The sequence below is a fragment of the Helicoverpa armigera genome, chromosome 11 (assembly GCF_030705265.1).
Source record: "Helicoverpa armigera isolate CAAS_96S chromosome 11, ASM3070526v1, whole genome shotgun sequence".
Lineage (NCBI taxonomy): Eukaryota > Metazoa > Arthropoda > Insecta > Lepidoptera > Noctuidae > Helicoverpa > Helicoverpa armigera.
In genome coordinates, this window is record NC_087130.1 from 9466985 (window position 1) to 9494640 (window position 27656).

The 27656-nt window shown below is 36.9% G+C and overlaps 1 protein-coding gene and 1 long non-coding RNA gene across 2 annotated transcripts; both read left to right on the forward strand.

The window, feature by feature from the left end:
• The first annotated feature begins 12124 nt into the window (after window positions 1-12124).
• LOC126054440 (uncharacterized) lies at window positions 12125-15582 on the forward strand. The gene is made up of 4 exons (XR_010276967.1): window positions 12125-12723; window positions 14202-14281; window positions 14350-14449; window positions 14550-15582. It is a non-coding gene; the product is annotated as an uncharacterized LOC126054440 (long non-coding RNA).
• A 3242-nt stretch (window positions 15583-18824) lies between these two features.
• LOC135117526 (uncharacterized) lies at window positions 18825-26541 on the forward strand. Its single transcript, XM_064036914.1, has 2 exons — window positions 18825-19274; window positions 24660-26541. The coding sequence occupies exons 1-2, from the start codon at window positions 19255-19257 to the stop codon at window positions 26281-26283; spliced, it is 1644 nt and encodes a 547-aa protein (XP_063892984.1). The 5' UTR covers window positions 18825-19254; the 3' UTR covers window positions 26284-26541.
• Window positions 26542-27656: the final 1115 nt, after the last annotated feature.

Sequence of the window (27656 nt, forward strand, 5' to 3'; positions counted from 1 at the left end):
CTGGTCGTTTAAATATCGATGACATATGCCATTTTAGTACATTATTATGTCAAAGAAGATGTTACTACTGGTTAGTTGGTTTGAAGGAATGCTATTTGTTAGTCGTAAATAATGTTACGGAAATGTACGTACTTAACCGCTTTTGTTATTGTCTATGACAAAGGGAAGATACAATTTTCATCAAATAACTTTGCTTTCCGAGTGCGTGCTCCATCGTCCCTTACCATAAAGTGAAATAGTGGTCAAATGCGAGCCTACCGAAAATAAAAAATTGTGAGCCATTTCCTTTTTGCGCGAGCGCTGTTGTGTTATGTAAATTTTTGACAAATCCAGGTAATTTGAAATATCTTCAGATTTGAGATTTTGACTCAACTATTAATACAAACTAATTTTATCCCACTAATTAAGGGAAATGACCAACGGAAACGAGGAGTTCTTTTCAACAGTTTTCCATCTAAAATCTTCAACATTTATCAATCGTTATTCAACCACAACTGATTTATTTACAAATCACGATAATAAACTAAAACAATAATGATAAATATGTACCTAGATAGATATTTATTAGAATGCTAGCTTGGCGCCAGTATGAATTAGTTTTAAGACTAATAAATTACTGTTTCACGTTAATTGGTTAAGATTATATAAACCTAGATTTTACTATTTATAACTTCATAAGCACTTTGTTTATTTCGTCACTAGCTTCCGCCCGCGGCTTCGCCCGCGTAAAGTTCAGTTATATCGCGTTTCCAAGAGAATTCTTCAAAAGACCGGGATAAAAACTATCCTATGTTATTTCTCAAGGTCAACTCTATCTCTGTACCATTTTTTATCAAAATCAGTTCAGTGGTTTAGACGTGAAAGCGTAACAGACAGGCAGACAGAGTTTCTTTCGCATTTATAATATGAGTAGGGATTTAAATATTTTATGGTACTCTTGACTAAGTTTACCTTCCCACACCAAAATAATATTCTAATATTTGCACTATTAGCTACAATTTTGGTAAGTATTTATTACACTGCTAATCTGCGGTACTTAAAATTAACTATAAAGCAAAGGTCACTGACTCACCCACTCATAATGAACTCTCAGAAACTATAAGTGTATGCAGCGGGATTGTTCGAAAGAGTTACTGTGGCCGTGGTACATAAAGGGCTTAAGAAGGAACATGGTGGGTTTTAGTCAGTAAGAGTCAGACACTCCCTCACGCTGCTAACCCGCAGCGGGAGGAATCATTTGATGATTTCCCATCAAAAACGCCCTCAATAAAAAAGATTTTAATAAAGAGTGGTATCAAAGTTTGGGTTTAATTTCTCAGTTTTCTTTTAATTCGAAACGTGTAGGTAATAGTTTGGCATATTACTTATTAGAGACAAACAAAGCCAGGATTCATAAGCTGATCATCTATACACCGAATGACGCACGCGCATCGGACAAAGAAAAATTATCCGCTGCACTCGCGACATGACACTTACAATAAAAATAAATTAACTGCGCACTCTTCTAATGAGTGAGTAGGGTCACCATGAGATCGAAGTGTTAGAAAACTTGTTTATCAGTTTATATTCTAGATCAATTTATCAATATTCCAGTAGAATGCAGCTAAGTACCAGTGTTTTACATGGAGCAACTGCATATCTGATCCCAGTTACCCGGTATATTAAGACTGATTGTCAGGCTTTCTGGCTTCCGACCCATTGCGATTACCAAAGAGTAATACACAATCTTTGACTTTCAATGCTGTTATGTGTTTTATTTCTTTATGTATTTCACAAATCATAGACATTTTCTGACTTTGATAATATAATTTAAGTATCTTAGAGAAAAACTAGGTACACATGAAACTATTAACTATCGACTATCGGCCAAGAAGAACTTCTCGTCTGGCTGTAGCATTCTTAAAAGCTTAGAATAAAATGGAAAACGACACAAAATCATGGCAACCCTACAAAACTAGTGTCGCCAGTCATCTTAGATGAGCCGAGACATTTCCCGAAGCATGTTGTAAAAAACAACTAAGATGCTTCTAATTTCGTCATTAACTTGTTCTATATAAACGTTCCCACACTGATTTGTGACAAACACATGTGTATGCAGCTGAAGGCCTATGATGACTGTAGCTTGTCTTATTGGATGACGAAACTGTGACGAAATTATACATTTGGCGGATCATATTAAACTTGTCCTAATTAGTAGGTACTTCACACTTTAAAAATTGATGGGTAGTTTTATTGAAGGTGCTATGATATCTAATTTTTCCATATACAGGTGGACGTGGACATCATTGATAGACCTGATAAGACAGAGGACAACATTTTTCGACATCATAATAAATTATCTGTAGATTTTTGAATGATTCTTAATGTTCTTAAACAGTCTGATTTATAAGGTGCGCATTTGTGTAAACTGGAGTTTTAAAACTGGAAATTGGGCTAGGAATGTAAAAATAGCGAAAAAACTGACGAAATGTAACTGTAGCTTCATAACTTTCGTACAATTCTTCCTTACCCCTCTGAGCAAAAGAGTTCACTAATTGCAACACCAATAAAATTGGACACATTCAACTTTTACAGTACTTAAGTACACACATATCAGTCAAGATGACATAACTGACGTTTGACGTACTTACTTAATAAACGTGTAAGTACTTAAGTTATTTTAACTTTAAACAAAGACAAAGGGACATAAACAAAGGGTTATTTTCTTTGTTACACTGTTATACGTAATATTAATCATGATAGAACGTGCCATGAGTCAGTGCTGGTGAATCATTCGTCCGCAGTCTGTCAGTTATGCAGAAATGTGACATACATACATACGTTGTATTCTAATAGCAATTAGTAATTTCAAATGCGATGTTAGTTTGTTTATTATAGACTTAGAGTTAAATGGCTGGGAGATGATGGTAGGGAATATACCTATGTTAAAAATTTGGATAGGGACCTGTGTTAAAATCACAAATTAGCAATTCTTTGCTATACTCTGTAGTATCAAGTGGCTTGGATTAAATATAGATACTATTTATATCGAAATGGATAACTAGAAAACGTTCTAAGCATTGCAAAAAGACAAATACCTAAGACATCTTCAACTATCATAGCACTCCAATCCATTTTATTCCTTCACCAACAAAAACTTAAACACCTCGTTTCATATTTGAAATTCCTTTAAATATTCAAGAGATTATTATAATAAATTATCCCTTTGATCAGTATCGATGGGTTCCATAAACAAGCCATTGGAATAAGCTAACCTAACGAGGCAAGTTGATCATACCATAGTTTTCGAAGTCGGTAAAACTTGTGCGTATCATATCCTATCGATCTCGACTTGTGCAAATAAAATTATAAATATAACGACTTGTAATTTGTATACCGTGTTTTTGCGATGTAGGGCTGCGATTAAGTTATGAAATTACAAATAATAAAACTTTATAAAGAATGCACCAAGGCAAATTATTTAAGCGATCTTTGAAAACTGACGCTCAAAAATCTTTGTAATAAATGAATTTGATTTTAAATATGGCCAGGCCTCAACTTGTGGCTTCCAACTTCCAACTAATACTAGTTTAGTTTTTCTTCATCGTCAACCCAATTTTATTGCTGTTAATAGTAGTCACTTTCAAAAAGGCTCTCTAATAAAATAAATTATTGGCTTAATAACCCCCAGAAGGAATGCAAACAAAGAAAACACATAAAACTGAAATATCTACAGAACCACTTTTATCAACACATCAACAGCCTGCGGACTGCAATTTTAAAACAACATAATCCAATTTCAGTGTATTATTTCACCCGGATAACTGCCTACCTACAACTCTAGTCTGCAATCATTCGCAAGCGATGTCGCCCTGAGCACTAGAGCCACGGAGGAAGGAAAGATAGCGGAGATACCATAAGGAAGGTAGGTCAAGTGCCTTCTTGTAGGTTAAGGAACGTGAGGTAGGCTTGATCAGTTACTAGAACTAATGAGACGTTTGGTTGTCACACATAGGAAGTGGTGAAGAATGAGCGTTTTGGGGCTGTCTCATCTAATCCTAACGTTCGAAAAGTGCTGTTTTCAGCCTAATGTGAATAAATAATTTTTGATTTAATTTAATTCAAATTAAAACCAATCTGTTAAAGATTGGTCTTGATTGATCAGTGATTTTATTTTGAAAATGATTGCCGGGTTCTACGAAACTCGTATTTTATAAGGACGGAACTAGTAACGTTCCTCGTCCCCCGAACACATGCATTTTGGCACGCTACTTTCTTAAGAGATTTTACGTTATGACATCTCTGCAAGTAATTTTGTTCTCCACGACTCGTCCTAATATAAACCTGCAGTGGACCGTAATGACAACAAAGGTGGGTATTTCAAGCCTCATCGAGGCGAGATCGAGTATAAATCGTGACTAACTGCTTCTATTAATTTTGTGGTGTCTGTCTACGCCTAATCTATGAGAGATTGGCTATAGGGTTTGTATATAGTGTAATTGTAAGTTCTTTAAGTTTATGCTAGCCTAGTACTTACGGTTCATTTGCGGGGAGGACTGTTTTTGTCAAGCTCAAAATGAAGTTGAAGTTCTAAAAAGTTCTGCATATTGTAAAGCAAACGTTGAAGTCTGACTGCTTTTTATCACTCATACAAAGAGGCATTTCTCTCTTGTTCTTTTTTTGTTGTTTCATCTAATTCATTTCAGTAGTTTTACGTCAAAGGTTAACAAACATACAGACCTACATAAACGTTCACCACTATTTTTGTGTTTTGAGTACTTATGTTTTTGTCAACAATCTGTAGGTAAATATTTATAGGACCCAATTAAAAATTTTTATCAACCTTATTTCTATCACTATTTATCCTTACAAACAGTACTTTCAAGTGCAAGCTACTTAAACATGCTTGAGTGTATCATACGCCACCGTTTGACCGAATTGATACATTGCAGACGCTCGCTATTAATAGACGCTACAAATTAGAACCATAGTAAACACCATGTATAGTCAGCATTGAAAGTTAACGTTTTAATTATTAGCCATTAATTTAATAATAATCCGAGTGCTTTAAGCCATTAGTCCTTTGGTGCATATTTTTCAGATTACAGAAAAAGGCAAAGAAAGGATGTTAAAAGTATAGTTTACTAGTTGATCTGATTAGTTCAAGAAGATGCATTTTTTTTTTTGTAATTGTATAAATTCGGAGTCTTTTCGTTAAGTTATTTTTTATTGCAATGCTATTTTCAATTATCAAGTAAGCCTACACATAAGATATTTCCCAAGCTATTAAGCATTTATCATATTTTAAATCCACGTTCCTCCTTTAAAAGTTTATATGTACGTACAGTACATATACGAATATGAAAGTATCTTCGTTATTATTTTCAACAAAAATTAAACTAAATAACTCACTTGTCAACCTACCACTAACTTGTTAAGCTAACTGTTCATTTACAATGTCAATCATCAAGATATTCTGAGAACTATTACAATTTATTACGACTCATACTCTGATAGTCACAGAAGTTTCCAGCAACGACTCCATACTATGATACGGAATAGTACATACTTTATTTTTATGTACTGAACATTTTATTTGCCAAGAGCATCCAACCAACTGGAGATGCCGTTACCGCATCTTCAACTCTGCCAAAGGTACGATAAAGCATCGTTCGTATTCGTACAGTTCGTACCTACCTAATAACTTTACAATTCTGAAATTACCCATCTGACTCGACTTGCGCATTTGTTCGTACAAATATTATAGGCAACTAGCTCCGAAGCTTCGACTTGCAAATGGGTGCATCAAGTTTATGCCTATGAAAAAAATCGTGTGCTTATGTAGGGATATGATCGTAAATGCACCAGTAAGCTTATGAGTTATCACTATTTATTTATTTTCGCACATGCATTCCGGGTGCGATGGCGGTTCCGATTGGTTAAATGCTCCTACAGCTTAATGCTCATTACAGCGGCTACCAACTATATCTGAGAAACCAAGGTCGTTAAGGTTAAGCCTCATTCACATATCTGCGTATATTGCTGATTTTCTACTGATAGCTGAGATAGAATGTATTTTCTTTAATTACGTAGTTAAATAACATTGTAGGATTAAGTCCGAATGTTAGGCAGAGATCTAAAGTTGAAGTATCGAGTCACGCTTCTTGTGTGTATGGCTATTGTGGTGCGAAATAATATTTTCTATAAAATTCTATAAGTGCTTCTCACCCTGTAGCACTAAAATATTAAAGATATATAGAATAAGCCTAATCTTAATACTTATCGTAATACTTAAGCCCTGTCTAAAGAATTGACTGTAGGTTTCACCCTATGTACATGTACACCCTTATGTCAAAGGTACCAAATCAAAATTCAAACAAACTCTTTAACTTTTACTATTCGTAGTTTTGAAACGTAAATAATGTCTTATGCATAGGATTAATAAAATAATATGAAGTAGGATAGGAGAATATATTGCAACAATTCAGATGCAAGATATTTTTGTAACCATGTCCAGTTATGTACTTTCTTCATATCATGATCATATGATACCTATTTCAGAATGTGTTTTCACCATAACTTTGGCTGTCCATTTTACTCTTTGAAATTTGAGTAAGGCCGCATCTTTCAGCTGTTTATTTATAAAGCTTTACTTACACTAACTAATAAAATTACACAAAGGAGGTGTAAAATAATAACAGTTTTAGTAATAACTCTGAAAAACTCTAAAACGATCATTTATTTTATCTGCAATTGTGTAAATCAGTTGTCCCCACAGTTTCACCCACGTCCCGGAAGAGCTACTTTTCACAACCGAGTAAATATTTTTAATGAGAAGAAGAATAGATTCTCAAGCTCTAGACTATCTGTTTATTAAATTTCATTGAAAGTGGTTCAGTAGTTTTGCAGTGACAGTCAATGCGCAGAAATAGAACCTAACGATTTGCAGGCGATCACCACAAAGTTTAGAAAAACAACCATTCTAAACCTTATTAAGACAACATAGGCAACCTTTTATAAATTCTTCTCATTGTTTCCCACAGGTTTCAGACTCCAGGTATTTCTTCAACCAGTGTAGCCTCCGCTTAACCGCGCGGTGCCGAAAGCGAGCGGCATCTTTGATCGCGATAGCGGCGCGTTTCATGTCCTCACGGTTCGCCTAACGCGGTGTATGGAGGCCTATTTACTGGACCTAGGGATGGCACTGCTTTATGTTACTGATTGTGATACGAAAAACGTGTTGGTTGACTGTATGTTGGAGTTGAAACAAAGCTGTTTGTGTGAAGGTAGTTTACTGAGTTTTACAGTCACAATGAAGGTCTTATAAATATTACATTTAGTATGTTTTTTTCATGAAAGTTAAAATCATGCTGTCGTGTATAACATTAGACGAGGTGCTACCTCATCATCACCTATTTGAATGGAACTGTTAAGCTCAACATAAGGGCAGGGATGAACGAAGAAAACAACCTTTAGGTACTTACCTATTTAAATAAAAATAGAAGAAGTCACTTTATTTAATTCGTACATAAAACATAAAAATTGAACTAACAGTTAAACTGTAAGTTAAAGTGCATCCCTCACACAGGAATTTAAAACCCTTTTTACAATTACTTATTTTTATATAATGTTTTAATCAAAATGGCAGCATGCAACTGCAGATTGAAATCGTAACATTCATGGTATTCCAGTGTATACACGATTAGTTTGCATGCGGACTAGCACTGTATATTATGGAACAAAGCAGTTACTTTGGCCACTACAAAATATATGCGAGTATTTGCGTACTGCTACTGTATACATCGGAAGACTTTGTAGAAAAAGTGAATTCCAATCTATTCGCGACTAGTTTCACACGCTTGCGTACTAGCCATGTATATACTGTAAATACGCTGCACGGGCATTATTATATTGCTACATGATAGTTGGGCAATTTGATAATAAAGCTATATTTTATGCGGTGGGAGGGTGGCAGTTGTTCTAATAAATAAATCCTGTTACTTGCTACATATTTTATGATTATTGTTTTAAATTATATGTTCTATTTTAATGGGAAATTATAATTCTAGCCACAAAATTATTAATTGGACAATTGTCATCTAATTTACTGACTCGGCCTCGTTTTTCTTGATCTCATTTTTCTTGCCTCGTTTTTTTTATGGTAGAATTTAATTTGGATTCAAATATACATTGTATTAAAAACTGAACTTAGTGACGAAAACGAATCGCTGAAAAACCGACTCCACGTAGTCTTGTCTGCCCTACCCCTAGAGTGCAATTCAAAACCGCGTAGGCACGGAGGGCGAGGCGGCCTGCGAGCTGAGGCGCAGGTGGTTGAAGCGCTCGCTGCCGCGGCTGAGGCTGGCCGGCCGAGCCGGCCAGCAAGCCAGCTGCGGTGGTGAGCGTGAAAACCATCTGCGACGATAAGCTCGCATGGGACCGCCGGAGCGCAGCGCCGAGTCGTGACAGAAGCCATGCTTGCTGCATGTTGCATGCTTACTTCTATGCTCTGTCAATTGATATGGGATGTGTTATATTTAGTTTATTTTAAGTTAAATGTCAGTAACAATAAAAAATGAAATTAAATATGTTTGTATTACTTTGCCCAAAGGTCACGGGCAATATGTATAGTGCCCGGTCAATTTGATTGTTTGAATAATTATTATCAAATTGCACTCTCATATTGGGCATTATTCATAATGACCGGGCATTATGTATACTGCCCAATTTATCACTTGGTCCATAACATATACAAGGTGAAAATAAACGTATCTTCTTTCATCATCCTCCGAGCCTTTTTCTCAACTATATTGGGGTCGGCTTCCAGTCTAACTGGATGTAGAATAAACGTATCTTCTTTCTTAAACCTAAATTCAGATGACATATTAAAACCAAAATCCCGACGAATTGAGAACCTCCTCCTTTTGGGATGTCGGTTAAAATTCTGTTACCTAATTTATTGTGACGAGTATTTTATGCATAAATTAATTCAAATTTCCATGCGCTCTGTAGCTTTTACATATCCCTACGATTAATCGCACACCCGCTGTTCAGTGTTTAGGTAGAATTTATGTATGCTAACATACTAGGAAAAGATAAATATAATATAAGCGTGAAATGAGGCAAGATCATAAATAGACTGTGTTGCCAATTAATGTAAATTTCTCCGTGTCCTCTTGTAAAACAGTTAGGTTAGGTCCTCTCTGATAAACAATAATTTAGTCGAGTCGGTCTCAAATAATGGCGCGTACGCATTCCTACAAATCTCTACTGTAGGAAGCTGGTGTACTGTTTTGTTAGGGTAGGGTGGCTACGCATTGGAGGTTCTGTGAAATTGTCCTAGATTTAGGACAGCAATATGTTACAAAATGTTTTTTTTATATTTGTTTCTGTATCTTTGTATCATGCGTTTAACAACAGTAGTTGCATTGCACGTGCACAATGTAGGCTGTATTTTAAAGATTCACAACTAACTATGTACTGTTTTGTTTATTTAAAAGCTATTTGTACTTTTCCTTCATGTATAGGTTTACCAGTAGGTTGAAAGACCACCATGAAGGTACCATACACCATATAGGTAGGTGATAGGTTTACCAGAAAGTATGTAAAGTGGAGTAAAGTCACAAAATGCTCTTAAGATTTTTTTTACCAAATTATGGTTTCTGCAATCACAGAATCTCCTACTATATCTTAGTTTTTCCTACATATTATCATAGTGTCCCTACACGTTCAGATCACGAACACCTGGCTAAACCAATAATTTCGCTAACACCAGCACATGTTGCGTTTCACCTGTCATTAGACGTTCTTCCGTATTACTGGCGTCTATTGTGCGCCGGTCTTTATATTAGGTAATGTGTGTTTTAGGTTATACTTTACACGTTCTTAAAGAAGATGGATCAAAATTGCCCCACGTCCTATAACAATGTAACGTATCTCAAAAAAAAGATAAAAATGTTTAAAAAAATATGGCATACTCTCTAATTCATTTTTTACACCTTCATACGAAAAAATGCTTTAAAAATTGTTCAGGCGCTGTTATGAAAACATCGTTCATAGGACTATTTATGGACTATTTTATTAAATTATTTTTTTGTTTGATAGGGTATATCTCACAGGTGATCCCATAATCATCAGGTCAGGATCTGATGATGGAAGCCCTGAGAAATCCAGGGCAACTTTTGAAAGTTGTAAGCATGCGCAGGATAAAAACTTGACTATAAGGTGTATGTCTTATAACAATATGCAACAGTAAAGGTTTGGAGCTGACCTGATGATGGAGACGAAAGAAGGTCGAGGGAACTCGACAACCGAATATGTAAAGTACCTCGTGTTTGGGCTCATATTATTTGTATTGAATAGACCTTTGCAACAGTGAAGGTTTTAAGGTGACTTGATGATGGAGACCAGAGAAGGGCGAGGGAAATCGACAACTGAATATGTGAACTGCCTCGTGTTTGGGCTTATATTATGTACGATTTGACGCTGATGTCAAAATAATAATTTGATCAATTAGTCAATTGCTTGGAACAGGACCTTTTTGATGATTTTATATTATTTACACAGCTCCATAATTGTTAAAGCTAGTTTCGTTAAAATTATTTAGAAGATATAAACACAAAGTGAATCTGTTAGTCTAAAAAGAATTAATTCATGTTGCGGTAAACTTACCCACAGCTCTTAAAATATAATCGTTCCGATGATCACTGCCCGATGCCTCTGCGCTCTGCTTCGCTTCCAAGTTTCTTAGAAGTTTAACATAAGTAAAAGTTGGTAGATTATAATAATAGAACATAATTTACGTTCCATTACATTATATTACAAGAGATATTTGTACCAATTATTAATTTAAAGTATTAAATTAATAAATAACATTTTTAACTAATTATAACCTATACTTACTTACCTACCTATGAAATATTTTATAAATATTCCTTATAACATACACTGCATTTCAAAACGGACTTCACAAACGCACGTTGCGTCAACCCGTCGTTCGTAATTAGTTAATCAATCCTCTTAACTTTAATTAAACACAACACATGGCAATTAACTTAACAGCTATGTTCTAAAAAACTTAATTGACAGCAAAACCATATTTAAAAGGACTGAATCGTTTACTTGACTGGCAAAAAGATTTCAATCTAAAGTTACTAGGAAAGAATTACAAACGCACCTTCAATGGTGCAGATAGGATATTTTTTCTGGTCAACATCATTGTAAATATTTTGACGAAGGACTTCACTAACTGATCTATCTGTTGATAGACGATTATATATTGAATTTGACATAGGTACCTAAATGTTGACAAATTTCAATCTCTAATCGCAAAACCATGGATAGATCAGTTGATGAAATTATTGTAATCTGCGGTAAAACCAATTGATGCGATAATAATATGGTAAATAATTTCTTGCAATTTTAAATATATGCAAGCTTTTAACATAACTTCTCAATACACAATTACAAAAAGCAGATACTTGACGTACCTATATTTTGCAGTCGAACAATAAAATATCCCCTAAACTTAAGGTAAGTTGAAGAATAATACAAGTTAAGAAAAAACAGGTTTAGCATAAGGGTCACTATTTGGACCATTCTCTCGAGGGGCCCGCGGCACAATTACAGCCGCACAGATCTATCTGCGAGGTTAAGCTACGCTAGCCGCGGTCAGTCCTTGGATGGGTGACCTTCTTTAACACATCGGGCCCCTCCGTGCCTCGGAGAGCACGTTAAGCAGTCGGTCCCGGTTGCCATATGATATTCTATGGCAGTCGTGAAGTGTAGGAACGCTGGTAGTCTGAACTGGTCTGCTTAACCTTGGGGTACCGAATAACCCATTAAGGTGGGTTGTGGAGGTCAGATGGCAGTCGCTTCATGTAAAATGTCGGTATTCAGCCGCACCTAGCAGTACTGGAAGGCTATCGGTGATCTTACACATATCTTTTTGTTTTAATTGCAAAATCTGTGTCAAAAAGTTCAAATGCATTTATTTTAAGGATAAAGATATATTTATTTTTCAAATATGGGTACAAAAGTAAATGGTGTTATAAAATAAACAAGTTCTGCCATATTTTGCCATTCGGCGTGCAAACATTTACAAATTGTTGACGTTACAAACTAAGCAATTAAATTATACAAATCAGTAGCATTAAGGACGCGTTTGCAGTTTGAGCAAAATTAAGCTGTTTTTCGGTACATTTTGCGACTAAACCAAGCCAAATCAAATATGACAAATAACTCCTAGTTATAGCTTGGGTCTTCAACTATAAACGCGAGGAAGGTTTTTGTTGAAAAAATAAATTTTTGATATCATAAAAAAGTTATTTCGTAACCCCTTTCTACAAAATTCATGATTCCGGGTCAAGTTTAGGTACAATTTTCTACTAAGAATAAAGTAATTTAATATTGATTTATTTTTTGTAAATAGGCAAACATAGTCAAGATTAAATGTGAGGAAAAAAAATACAGTATTGTGCTATGAATAAGGTTAGAAAAAATAAAAACAAAACCAATTTTTTTCACATATTTTGCTACTAACGATGAGTCTTAACAGCTTGAAATAGGGGTTATTTTATTTGTATTCCTTCCGACCCACGATTGTGCGAAAGCCTCATTCTGAGTCAGTCTGCGCTCGGCCGCCGTCGTGAGAGGACACTGTATCGCTCGTTTCCAGCTGCTCGTGTTGAAAAGATCGCTGTATAAATACAAAATATTCGACTAACCAAATTTGATCCTTCTAAGGTAAGATTATTGATTTTATCATTACACCAAAATATTATGCAATATTGTAAATATTTCACTAAAAAATAACGTTTCATCGCACGTGATCATGAAGTACTTTGGTGACTGCTAACGTGGAGTGACCTGAAGGTATATCCTCGGTGTCTGCTACTGGAACTCCGCGACGAATTGAGTCAGATGTACCGAGTTTGGACTCGTTTTGTGTGTTATGAAGAGACTTTACCACCGGACTTGATGGAGTAACCTGAAGGTATACCCTCGGTGTCTGCTACTGGAACTCCGCGACGAATAGATCTAGGTGTACCGAGTTTGGGCTCGTTTTGTTAGCTATGATGAGACCTTACCACCGGACTTGGTGAAGTGACCTGAAGGTATACCCTCGGTGTCTGCTACTGGAACTCCGCGACGAATAGATCTAGGTGTACCGAGTTTGGGCTCGTTTTGTTAGCTATGATGAGACCTTACCACCGGACTTGATGAAGTGACCTGAAGGTATACCCTCGGTGTCTGCTACTGGAACTCCGCGACGAATTGAGTCAGATGTACCGAGTTTGGACTCGTTTTGTGTGTTATGAAGAGACTTTACCACCGGACTTGATGGAGTAACCTGAAGGTATACCCTCGGTGTCTGCTACTGGAACTCCGCGACGAATAGATCTAGGTGTACCGAGTTTGGGCTCGTTTTGTTAGCTATGATGAGACCTTACCACCGGACTTGGTGAAGTGACCTGAAGGTATACCCTCGGTGTCTGCTACTGGAACTCCGCGACGAATAGATCTAGGTGTACCGAGTTTGGGCTCGTTTTGTTAGCTATGATGAGACCTTACCACCGGACTTGATGAAGTGACCTGAAGGTATACCCTCGGTGTCTGCTACTGGAACTCCGTGACGAATAGATCTAGGTGTACCGAGTTTGGGCTCGTTTTGTTAGCTATGATGAGACCTTACCACCGGACTTGATGAAGTGACCTGAAGGTATACCCTCGGTGTCTGCTACTGGAACTCCGTGACGAATAGATCTAGGTGTACCGAGTTTGGGCTCGTTTTGTTAGCTATGATGAGACCTTACCACCGGACTTGATGAAGTGACCTGAAGGTATACCCTCGGTGTCTGCTACTGGAACTCCGTGACAAATAGATCTAGGTGTACCGAGTTTGGGCTCGTTTTGTTAGCTATGATGAGACCTTACCACCGGACTTGATGGAGTGACCTGAAGGTATACCCTCGGTGTCTGCTACTGGAACTCCGCGACGAATAGATCTAGGTGTACCGAGTTTGGGCTCGTTTTGTTAGCTATGATGAGACCTTACCACCGGACTAGATGAAGTGACCTGAAGGTATACCCTCGGTGTCTGCTACTGAAACTCTGCGACGAATAGAGTTAGGTGTACCGAGTTTGGACTCGTTTTTATTATTTTTTTTTATAATAAAATGTTTGAGTACATAATAACTATGAATATTCAATTGTTGTTATAGATGCCGAGAAGTCGAACGTTTGGCAAAAGCTCTCGTAAACAAGTGCTTTCCAGAAAAAATGCATTGGAAAATATAAGACGGTAATCATTTGTTTATGGAATGCTCATCATAATTGAGAACTGTCAAATTAATTCGTTTGTTTTCACAGACTTCGAGAAGTGAGTCGCAATTCTAGTGACATAAGTGAGGTGCATTCAGAAGAAACAGATTGTAGTACTTCCAATAACAATGACTTGGAGACATCTTACGTAAGTTATCATATTTCTTTACTACGACTTGTACATGTACTATTATTGTGTTTTGCTAACGTCCTTTGGTACAAATGACAAATTAAATATTTTTTTCTAGACCGCTGTGGATGAAGAAAAAGTAACCTATCAGATTTCAGGAAGAAGGCTTATTGAAATGGCTTATTTTATGGAGCAATTACAAGGAATCAGCAATCATAAGTCTATGTTTAATTGTAATTTGAGTACAATTGAACTATTGAGTGAAAAAAGGTCTGGGCTTCACTCGACCTTTTCAATTAAATGCAAAATGTGTGGTGCTGAATTCACGTTAGAATCATCCAAAAAAACTGAAAATAAAATGGACGTGAATGAAGAAATTGTCGCTGGTATAATGACGATTGGTGCTGGGGTTACACAGCTTAATACTGTTTTGTGTCATGTAAATATGCCACCAATGTCAGTACGATTGTACCAAGCTAAGCATGACATAATAAGTCGGTGGTGGAAAAGGCTGCGCAGCACTACATGATCGAGGCGGGTAAAGAGGAGAAAGACAATGCTTTAGCTATTGGAAGTGTAAATACAGATGGGTTAGCTATGATACCTGTATCGGGTGATGCATGTTGGTCCAAGCGCTCTTATGGAACCAATTACAGTGCTTCCTCCGGTGTTGGTGCAATCGTAGGCATGCACTCAAAAAAAGTATTATATTATGGTGTCAAAAATAAATTCTGCAATATCTGTGCACGAGCAGAAAATAAAGGGCATTACCTAGGAAACATGCTTGTTTTAAAAATTTTCAAGGTCCTTCTACCGCTATAGAAGCAGTTGTAATAACAGAGGGCTTCAAAAAGTCCATTGGTATGCATGGACTTATCTACCACCAGTTTATAGCAGATGGTGATTCAAGCACTTATGCTAGCATTAGGAACGCAAGGCCTTATGATAACATAACTGTGGGTAAAATCGAATGTAAAAATCATTTACTAAGAAATTACTGCAAAGGCCTGCTAGCAATTTGTAGTAATACTTCTTTCCACATAAGGGGCCGAAAGATTCTGAAAGAAAATTATTTGCGTATACGTTGGGGCATTGATAGTAGCGTCAAATATTGGTCCAATAAAAACGTTGCTTTCGAAGAAAAGGCAAGAGGTATCAAAATGATATAATAAATGGTCCCTATCATATATTTGGTGATCACTCCAACTGCGCAACTTATTTTTGTAGTGATGACGTCAAAAAACGCAACGTGAATAATATGGTGCCAGAACTGACAGCTTACGGGGTCTTTCAAAAAGTTGAAGATTTGGCCCAACGTCTTTCACTGCATTCCTGTAGTTTTGTTTACAATGAAACAAATAATGCAGTGGAAAGTTTTAATGCACGAGTTGCAAAATTTATAGGAGGCAAAAGAGTGAACTTTACCCAGCGGGGGTCCTATCTTGCTCGTTGTGCTGCAGCCGTGGTGTCCTATAACACGGGTGTCCTTCAGTCGGCAGTACACAAATATATTTTGGCACAGATGCCAATCCCGAAATTGTTCGGCTAGAAAAATTACGCCAAAATTTAAATCAAAAAGGCACAACAGAAAAATTAAAAGAAAAAGAATCCAAAGCCATCTGCATCTAAAGATGCCTATTATGGTGAAAGTTGCCAAAAGGTGGACATGAACGAGGAAGAATTTGAAGAGGCCAAAATAAATTTTTAAATGCATTAGAACTTTCGGAGACTGAAAAGGTAAATTTAGAAAGGGACACAGTTTTGCAGAGTGGCAGTACATTATGGCTAGAAACTAGAAGGAAACTGCTGACAGCGTCGTGGTTCGCAGCAGTCTGTAAACGTCGCATAACCACTGAGTGTGGACCACTAATAAAACAAATATTGTATCAGAAAGACTTAAGCAATATCCCGTCAATAAAACATGGCAGAAGCAATGAAGCGACTGCCATCCGCGAACTTGCAGCGATCTTGAATATGCCCATTGAAAAGTGCGGGTTGTTCATAGACCGAGAATTTCCCTTTCTTGGAGCAACCCCCGACGGAAAGTGTGAGATTGGAATAATAGAAATAAAATGTCCATCTTCGGCATATGGTTTGGAGCCAGACGATGCCATTAAACTCAAAAAGTTGATTTTGGTTGCCTAGTGATAATTTATTTACGGTAAACAAAAAACATAAATGGTATTACCAAATACAAGGACAGCTACGCATTACTAGGCAAGACACTTGCGTGTTTGCTATTTGGACGGGCCCTGGCAAAGTCAAATATGAGTACATACAAAGAGATGAACAATTTTGGAAGGAAAAAATGGAGATAAATTTAATTAGTTTTTACCAAAATTGTCTTCTTCCAGAATTGATTGACCCAAGAATGTCACGGAATATGAAGCTGAGGGTACATTCCTCGCACTTAAAAAAAAATATTCTAGGGCTGAAAAATTTGTGAATAAATTAAAATGAATCCAAAACCTTCTTTTATTTCACATGAAACCATCACTTGTATTAAATAAAATATATATTTATTCATTCTCATCATAACTTACAAAACGAGCCCAAACTCGGTATACCTAGATCTATTCGTCGCGGAGTTCCAGTAGCAGACACCGAGGGTATACCTTCAGGTTACTCCATAAGTCCGCCGGTAAAGTCTCTTCATAACACACAAAACGAGTCCAAACTCGGTACACCTGACTCTATTCGTCACGGAGTTCCAGTAGCAGACACCGAGGGTATACCTTCAGGTCACTTCATCAAGTCCGGTGGTAAGGTCTCATCATAGCTAACAAAACGAGCCCAAACTCGGTACACCTAGATCTATTCGTCGCGGAGTTCCAGTAGCAGACACCGAGGGTATACCTTCAGGTTACTCCATCAAGTCCGGTGGTAAAGTCTCTTCATAACACACAAAACGAGTCCAAACTCGGTACATCTGACTCTATTCGTCGCGGAGTTCCAGTAGCAGACACCGAGGGTATACCTTCAGGTTACTCCATCAAGTCCGGTGGTAAAGTCTCTTCATAACACACAAAACGAGTCCAAACTCGGTACATCTGACTCTATTCGTCGCGGAGTTCCAGTAGCAGACACCGAGGGTATACCTTCAGGTTACTCCATCAAGTCCGGTGGTAAAGTCTCTTCATAACACACAAAACGAGTCCAAACTCGGTACATCTGAATCTATTCGTCGCGGAGTTCCAGTAGCAGACACCGAGGGTATACCTTCAGGTTACTCCATCAAGTCCGGTGGTAAGGTCTCATCATAGCTAACAAAACGAGCCCAAACTCGGTACACCTAGATCTATTCGTCGCGGAGTTCCAGTAGCAGACACCGAGGGTATACCTTCAGGTCACTTCATCAAGTCCGGTGGTAAGGTCTCATCATAGCTAACAAAACGTGCCCAAACTCGGTACACCTAGATCTATTCGTAGCGGAGTTCCAGTAGCAGACACCGAGGATATACCTTCAGGTCACTGCATCAAGTCCGGTGGTCAGGTCTCATCATAGCTAACAAAACGAGCCCAAACTCGGTACACCTAACTCTATTCGTCGCGGAGTTCCAGTAGCAGACACCGACGATATACATTCAGGTCACTCCATCAAGACCGGAGGTAAAGTTTCATCATAGTCATCATACATAACCAACAAAACCAGTAAAATTTTTATGGTTATCTAAACGCAGATAAGTACTTGAGTACATAAAAAACAAAATAAATTATCCAAGTTTCAAAATTTGTTTATTTGACTATATTCTTGCAGCTAACAATGCCTACATTTGTGTGAGTGGGCCGTGTCAATGTAGTAGTTCGATTTCATGCCTATCAATTTTGCAAACGCGTCCTTAAGTAACTAAAATTCTTAACATTATATAAATAAATAAAAATGTTGTGCCATTTTATTGAAAATACATAGTAATGTTTTGTCAAACCATTTTAATTTCTCACATTTTTCTTACTACTTATTTTTTACTAGTCCCTTTCCCGCGATTTTACCAGCTACCTGGGACAGCTTCGCAGCAGCTATTTCCTCTTTATTATATTATAGATGAGCCCATCTCAATTCAAACAAACATCTAGCCAGCTTCATTTCCTTCCATCCTTTTTTAACTTCCCTTGTCTTTTCTTTTTAAAACTTATTTGATTATGATGACGTTACCGCAACATTTACCCGACAGCGCGGATAAGGAGCAGCTGTGCATCTTTCCCCGATGTCAATTGAGGGTAACTGATTTAATGGCGCCGGCAGATGGCGACAGCATTCCAATCCTAGTGGACTATTTTGATCCTTAATCTGTGGCTGCAAGACGGTTTGGTTAAGTTGTTTATGTACCTACTTATTTATACCTATTTAAGTGGTACAATGTGTACAAGTTTCTTAGTTGCCCTGTACCTAGCTATGGTGACCACCCAGCCTTCGGCCCTAGATTAAGTCTGTACGCACACATGTATAATGTGCTGACTATAATTCTAAGAACTTAGGTAGATAAGTCGCCCCACCGGAGATGTCGCGCCGAGATGGGTCAGACAGTAGATTAGTTTTTTTACAATTAAAAGTACCTCAGAATCGGTAACACGCTTTTAATTTGTCTCCCGAAATTCCTTAGTAGTAATACTTAGTAATTTCAATAGTTTCCCCGCTCCGGAAACAAGAGTGGCGCAGCCGGTAGGATTTCGCTGTTATATTCCTAAATTCTTCGCGGTTTTAAATTCGTCGCGTGTCTCGAGGACGAGCTGCACGATAGCTGTGGGAATTTAAGGACGAGTGAAATCCGACGAACCAAATAAATTACTCTTGGTGCGTGTGGGCAAACAAAGGAATACCAAGGATGAGAGTAGCAGCTGGCTGGTGAGTGATTTTTCGCCAATCCATGTTCCTCTATCCCCAATACTTAATACCTACATTATTTTGAGATTAAACCTCTCTCATTATAACGTGTTCATTTAGATTATTGGCTTATCTCATTGTGTTCTATAAATAGAACCGACATAGAGTAGTTAAACTTTCAGAGACGCCAATTAATTGTTATCTCAAGTGTATTCTTTGCATTGATATTTTTATAAATGTGTTTTATTAAAAGTAATAAGTAAAGTGTATGTAATTCTACACCTAATATAAAAAAAATATATATTTTATACATTAATATTTTTAATTTTATTACCTAAACTATTACATACATTTTGCGTCTAATTATTTTCTGATTTACGTGTGTTATGTTTGAATTGTGTTATCTTGTGTGTTTCATAGCATAGTCAATTGTACTCTCACGAATTGTCTTATCTGTTCCGTTCTCTACTCTGTGAACATGATGACTTCAGTGACTATTGAACAAATACCCAAAGAAATTATTCAATTAATACCTTTGTATAATGGTGATAAAAGACAGTTAAATCTTTATTTGCGAAAGTGTCAGTATGTCCTTGACCGATATAAGGGTAGCCACGAACAAAATCTTTACGTTTATAATGTTTTAACTAGTCGATTGAGAGATGACGCCGCAGCGCTCTTATCAGAACGTGAAGATATTGTGACATGGTCTGCTTTTAAAGATCTACTTATTCAACATTTTGGAGACCCGCGTAGCGAAGCGTGCATTAATATCGAATTAGAATCCTTAAAAATTAAATCCGGTGAAAGTTATTTAGAATTTTGTAATAGAATCCAAAGTGTTCGATCATTATTGATGTCCAAGGTCAACATGATTGAGGATACTGATTTGAAGAGTGCAAAGACAATTATTTATAACAATACGGCCTTGAATGTGTTCTTATACAATCTCCCAGAGAATATGGTTCGTATTGTAAGGCTTAAGGCACCCTCTAGTTTAGAAGCGGCCTTGAGTATAGTACTTGAGGAAGTTAATTTCTTAGAGCAGTATAATACTAGGAATCGCATTTACGGTCAATCTAGCAGTTTCGGATCAAAATTGGTAATGACGCCAGCGGATACAAACCTTTATTGCCAAATAATATTACCACACCTAAATTTAATTTCGGTATTCCACAGAATAAATTCAATCAGCCCCAAGGTCAATTACCAAATGCATTAACATCACGCCCCAAGCCTGGGTACTTACCCCAATCTCAACAATTTGGGTACAGGCCACCCCAACAATTCGGGTACAGGCCACCTCAACAATTCGGGTATAGGCCACCTCAACCATTTGGGTACAGGCCACCCCAACAATTAGGATACAGGCCACCGCCACGGTTTGGCTATAAACCGTTGCAACCTCAGCAGTTTGGTTACAAATCCCCCAATAATTCTAATACCCCACAAATACTAAAACCTCAAACGCAAACTACTGATGTGTCTATGCGAACAGCCCAACCTAAATCGAATGTACCACAAGGTTTCAATTTAAATGAATTGTCTGCTGACGACTATGAGCCTTATTACAATAACTATTACTCTAACTATGACGATGACTATTATGGTGACTCAAATGAAATTAATTATCATGACGAGACTCATGTTGACTATGAATTACAATCAGAAAATGAAATTCAGGCACTGGATTTTCAGGAGAGTGCCTCGACGGACAAGAAATCTTAGAATTAAATTTTGACTCTAATTTAGAGCTACCGTATATTTATGTAGAAGAGATAGACGCAAAATGATGATAGATACTGGTAGTATGAGATCGTTCATTGGTCCTACAAAAGCATATGAGTATTTTACGACTATATACGTAATGAAAATTTTCAGGTGGTTAGTACTCATGCTACTAGTAGACATAATGAAGTAATAGAAATTCCTCTTCTACCTACCTTTGTTAGTGACGATTGGCATAAGTTCTATGTATACGAAGTAGATCCACGGTATGACGGGCTTATAGGTAACGACCTTTACAGCAATTAGGTGCAATTATTGATCTAAAAGAACGAATCTTAAAACGAATTCCACTTGTATTCCAATAATCAATAATAATTTAAATTATAAAATTACTGTACAGCCACGTTCAGAACAACGATTTAAATTGCCAGTAGATCAATATTCAGGTGACGCTATTCTTGACTACCAAGAATTTCGAAATGGACTACGAATGCCTAGTGCTTTAGTAAACTGTGATAGTGGATACGCATTTACAGTAATTCAAAACACTTCAGATTGCCCAAAACAACTGACTATTTGCCAACCTTTCACAGTAACGCCATATGAAAATACAGAATACAACATAAATTTTACTACGACCAATACTCCTCTAGAAATTGACAAATTACTTGAAGAAAATTTAGATAAATTAAGACTCGATCATACCAATGGCGAAGAACGTGAGAAAATTTATGCACTTTGTAGGGAATATAAGGACATATTCTACTGTGACCAAATCCCCCTTACGTTTACTAATCAGGTTAAACATCACATACGTACCAAAATGAAGATCCTATATACATTAAACCCTATAGACAGGCACCTTTCATCCAAAACGAAATAAATAATCAGGTAGAAAAATTACTTCATGAAAATGTTATACAAGAATCTCATTCCCTTGGAGTGCTCCAGTTCACCTTGTCCCTAAAAGAAGGATGCGTCTGGTGAAATTAAATACAGGATGGTAATAGACTACAGACGACTGAATGACATAACCATAGACGACAAATACCCCCTACCTAATATTAATGACCTTTTCGACAAACTAGGAAAGAGTGTGTACTTCACCACATTGGATCTAGCAAGCGGCTACCACCAAATAGAAGTAGAAGAGAAGGATAGACAGAAGACAGCTTTTTCGACGCAAAATGGCCATTTTGAGTTTCTCAGAATGCCGTTTGGACTTAAAACCGCTCCTGCTACCTTCCAACGGACCATGGATAATATTTTGCGTGGTCTGCAAGGACTCCACTGCATGGTATACTTGGATGACATAATAATTTACGGAAATAGCCTTGACGAAATGATAAATAAATTAAGAATTGTATTTGACCGACTTAGAACAACTAACATGAAAATTCAATTAGACAAATCTGAATTTTACGCAAAGAAGTGCTCTACCTTGGACACACTATAACTAAAGACGGGCTAAAGCCTAATGACGACAAAATAAACGCTGTATTGAATTACCCGTTACCAAAGACAACGACAGAGATTAAGAGCTTTCTTGGACTTGTAGGTTACTACAGACGTTTTATAAAAGATTTTGCAAAAATTACTCAACCATTGACAGCCTGCTTAAAAAAGCGCAACAAAATTGTTATTGACCAGAAATACATAGACGCATTTAACAAATGCAAGGAACTCCTGACACATGCCCCACTGTTACAATACCCTGACTATGACAAAACATTTATACTGACGACCGACGCATCCAATGTCGCTCTAGGCGCTGTGCTGTCACAAGGACAGATTGGCAGTGACAAGCCCATTGCGTATGCTAGTCGTACCCTCAGTGATACAGAATCACGTTATAGTACCATCGAACGTGAACTGCTCGCTATAGTGTGGGCAGTAAAGCATTTTAGGCCCTATCTGTACGGTAGAAAATTCTATATATATACTGACCACCGTCCCTTAACTTGGCTCCAATCTCTTAAAGACCCTAGTAGCAAACTCACACGTTGGCGGTTACGTTTGCAAGATTACGACTTTGATTTAATTCACAAAACGGCAAACAAAATACAAATGCAGACGCTCTGTCCAGAATAAAAATCAATGCCTTACTCACAGACGACGAAAATCAGTCTCTAGCAGTTAATATTGATGAGAAGGAAGATAAAAATCTAAATGAATGTGCAGATAGTAAAGGTTCATCAACAGTAACGATATCTGATTCTAGTCGAACTATGACCTGTAGTCCTATAGATTTTTCCGACAATATTAGAGAAGTTCACTACGATACAAATGAGTATCCAATACGATCAGTGTCCAGTAAGTCGAACGAAACCGTTCATTCCGCTGTAGAATTAGAATCAACCGGTATACCTATTTTACATGAGGCGATCGACACCAAGCCGAATCAAATCTTAATATTTTCATGGTTTAAAAATCAAATGCATGTTAAGAACCTGTCACGTGACAAACAAAAGATATTAGAAGTTTTCCTGCCAAAAGATAATCCGCAATTAGTAAAGGACTTTTTAAAGGAATACATACAGCCAAAATTAAAATATTTCATTTATTTTGAGGAGAATGAACATCGGAAACTATTTAGCAATATAATAATTGAACTATTCAGAAAGGGAACTATTAACCTATTTGAATGTACAGAAAGAGTTATTTTTGTAGAAGATGAAGGAGAGCAAAAGGCACTTATACTTAAACACCATGAAGGAAAGACCTGTCATAGAGGCATAAAAGAAACGCTAGTTAGGCTCCGTAGAAATTATTATTGGAATAGAATGCAGGAAACTGTAACAGCCGTCATAAACAGTTGCGATGGGTGCCGTAGAATGAAATATGATAGGAAACCCATCAAACCTATATTACAACTAACACAAACCCAAGACGCGCCTTTTCAAGAGCTATTTATAGATCTTTTTAGTATAGAAGGTAAAACTTATTTAACTATAATTGACGCATTTAGCAAATTAGGTCAGGCAATCGAAACTCAGGGAAAATCAACTCCCGAAGTAACTAGAGCACTGATGAAATATTTTTCGTATTACGGTACACCCAGAAGAATAAGCTCAGACCCCGGAACCGAATTTAATAATGAACTAATTAAGGAATTTTTGAATTTACATAAAATTGATTTCACATTGGAACCCCTAATAACCCCAATTCAATGGGTCTTATTGAGAGGTTCCACTCCACTATAATAGAAATTTACAGACTGGCCAAATACGAAAAACAATGTACTGATGCGGCTTCGGTTATGACTTATTCTGTTCTGGCATACAATCACACTATTCACTCAGTCACTGAACTTGCACCATTTGAAGTTGTCTTCGGACATACCGACTCAAGCAGTCCGTTTAGCATAGAATTAGAAAAACGTTATTTCCAAAATTAGTAAAAGATCATGCAAAAAGAATAAAACATTATACGAACACTTAGCAGACAAAATGGTTAATATTAAAGAAAAGAATAGAGAGTAAGGGTGGTGAAGGTGAAATAAAGTTTAAAAAAGGAGAAATTGTTTTCGGTAAAGACATAAATAAGCGTAAAAGTAAGGATAAGCCCCGATATATAAAAGCTGTAGTAACAGGCAAAGCAGATAAAAATATTTTACCTATAAAAATAGGAGAAAGGGATACCAAAATTCCTATTAAAAATATAAAACGTCCTCCACAGGTGCGGCATATTATTGATGACAGTCACGATGCTGTCGCTGGCCCTTCATCTGCAAAATCTTGAAGGTAATCCAGGAGTTTTACCGGTGAAACAAGGTCATGCATATTTCCAAACTGATCAGTGGACTATTGTAAAGATCATCAGCCTAGATCAAATTTATACTGACCTTAACTACATCTCTACCAACTATCAAGCGCTTTGTAATTTAATTGATTGGAATGCATCATACTCACAAGAAATTATGACTATTAAAATGCATACAGATTCCATACGTGATTTAACTGTAGAAAAATACCAACAGCTTATACCATCCAAACGATCTAAACGAGGACTCATTAATCCACTGGGCTCTATTATAAAAATTGTTACCGGTAATTTGGATCATGATGATGCGTTGAAGTATGATAATCTCATTTCTAAATTGAATCAAGGTCAAATCACTATATCTAAAAGGTTAACATTGGTCTCTAAAATGTTTGACAGTTTTATTAATGCCACTGAAACTATTGAACAGAATACAATTAACTTCCATAACAGGTTAACTAAAATTGAAACATTAATTAAAGATTTAACTGCTCAGCAAAATAGTTGGATTTTTCTGACGTACTTAACTGGGTTGTTCAATGTTTTCATGAGTAACTTTCGTACTATATTTATTAGATTAAGTGAAATCGAAACTGCACTTGCATTAAGCAGAGTCTCTATTTTACATCAATCAATTGTTAATTCTTCAGAACTTTTATATCATCTTAAATTAATATCCGAATATGAAAGCTTAATATATCCTCCCGCCGAAGCGAACTTGTTAAAAATAGAAGAGATTATATGTGTTAAATCATTTATTAAAAGTAATCAAATAACGTTTATAATGGAGATACCACTTACCGATAATGTTACTTATAACTATTATAAGATTTACTCCCTACCAATTTTCCATGACACCGAAAATAAGACCCTAGCTATTTTCCCCAAATACCCTTACCTATTGGCGAAAGAAAATAGATACTCACCAATCGCAATACCGTGTAGACCATTCTCTGCCGGTGCTCGCTTCCTCTGCACTGCAGACAACAGGATCCCCTTCTATGAACTTACCTGTGTCGAACAGCTTATGAATTTCGAAAACGACCTTACCCTTTGCAAACAACATCCAATAGAAATCGAACAGGTCAGAGTCCAACAAGTCGCTAACAACAACTGGATCCTGTATAGTGAAGAGAAGACCACACTAACAGAACGATGCAAGGATGAGACCAGTAGACAATTGGTATTTGGTACTTACCTGATGACCATCGAAGAACCCTGTGAGGTGGAGATTCATGGCATACACATTAATCATCGTATCTTCATAGAGTCCGATGTGGTGAAAAGAGTACCAATCATCGCCTTACCTCAGTTACGCACTAACGCACAGCTATCCAGTACACGTGCACTTGATATGAAGGGCATAAATCTAGACGAAGTGAAATATATGGCGTATTCGTTAAAACATAGTGAAGTGATCGAAAGTGTTTTTGATAAAAGGGACAGTAGCTTCAGTGCGTCCTTGGTGTACGTGACCTTAGGTTTAGTTATTTTAAGTATTTTGTATTTTCCGTTTATGTTGTTCGGCTCAAATTGCTGAAATACACGTGTTTCAAGAAAAATTATCGGAACCAATCTAAAATCGATTCTCCCGATAATTTTCCTCTTAAGGTCGGAGGAGCTATGGTGACCACCCAGCCTTCGGCCCTAGATTAAGTCTGTACGCACACATGTATAATGTGCTGACTATAATTCTAAGAACTTAGGTAGATAAGTCGCCCCACCGGAGATGTCGCGCCGAGATGGGTCAGACAGTAGATTAGTTTTTTTACAATTAAAAGTACCTCAGAATCGGTAACACGCTTTTAATTTGTCTCCCGAAATTCCTTAGTAGTAATACTTAGTAATTTCAATAGTTTCCGCTCCGGAAACAAGAGTACCTACTCTTTATAGATTAGGGGCCATATGCAACACATAAAAACACAAACAAGAATAAATAATAGAAAAAATTGTACAATGGCACAGCTTATTTCAAAAGAAATTTCTTCCAGCAGGCCCGTATATTTGAGATTTCATTAAGTATTGTACCATATTACAAGAATCATGATATGGAACATGGAAGAATTCATAGACCAGCTTTTGTCTTTTGACCTGCTCTGATTCTACACCATGTTTGAAATCCGTCATTGCATCTTCCTTAGTAAAGAAATTGTTTAGTGTTACTTCTAAACAGTGTAAAAGTCTTGTCTGTGATATCATACAGTCAAGATTTAACAATTTCTTCAAAATACAGGGCTTAAAATCCATAAAGTTACTGCACACTTAATTACGAACCTTTCTTCAATAATCTTGCTATTCGTAAATCGTAGGCGTAAACCCTATACTTTATAAGTTACTGTGTTCATGTAAACACGTATTCAGCCGACCCCTGGTCAATGATAGGTTGAGATAAGCGCTCATAATACCATAGTGTAGCTTAACTTGCGACACTATATGCTTTCTCTTGCTAGTCTTTGTTTAGAAAGCTGGCTTTTGTTTTTTATGAGGTTCTCAGGATCTAGTGTCTTTGGAAGTCACCTGAAGTGGGAAACCTTTTTTGTTATATTTTATTGTGGTCATTACATTATCATAAGCTTATCAACAGCTGAGTGCAAGTGTTTTAAAAGAATCGACTGCTTATCCGACTTCCACACCCCAGTTACCTTGACAATTGGATACCCTTTGGCTAGATACATAAGTCAACTAACACACATACGGTAGGGTAATTAAATGTGTCTACTTCACTCGAACTCAATAAAGCTCTTGCACATCAAATCTTGTTCGAATTGTACTAAGCTTTTTCCTGGCTGAGTCTAACCATTACTATTCCATAATTTAAAACGCTATAAACCTCTCACCACGCCTTCAGAACAAACCCATTCAAAACCACTTATTACCCGACTGACTGTTCAATCCTTACCCTATTAAAATAAA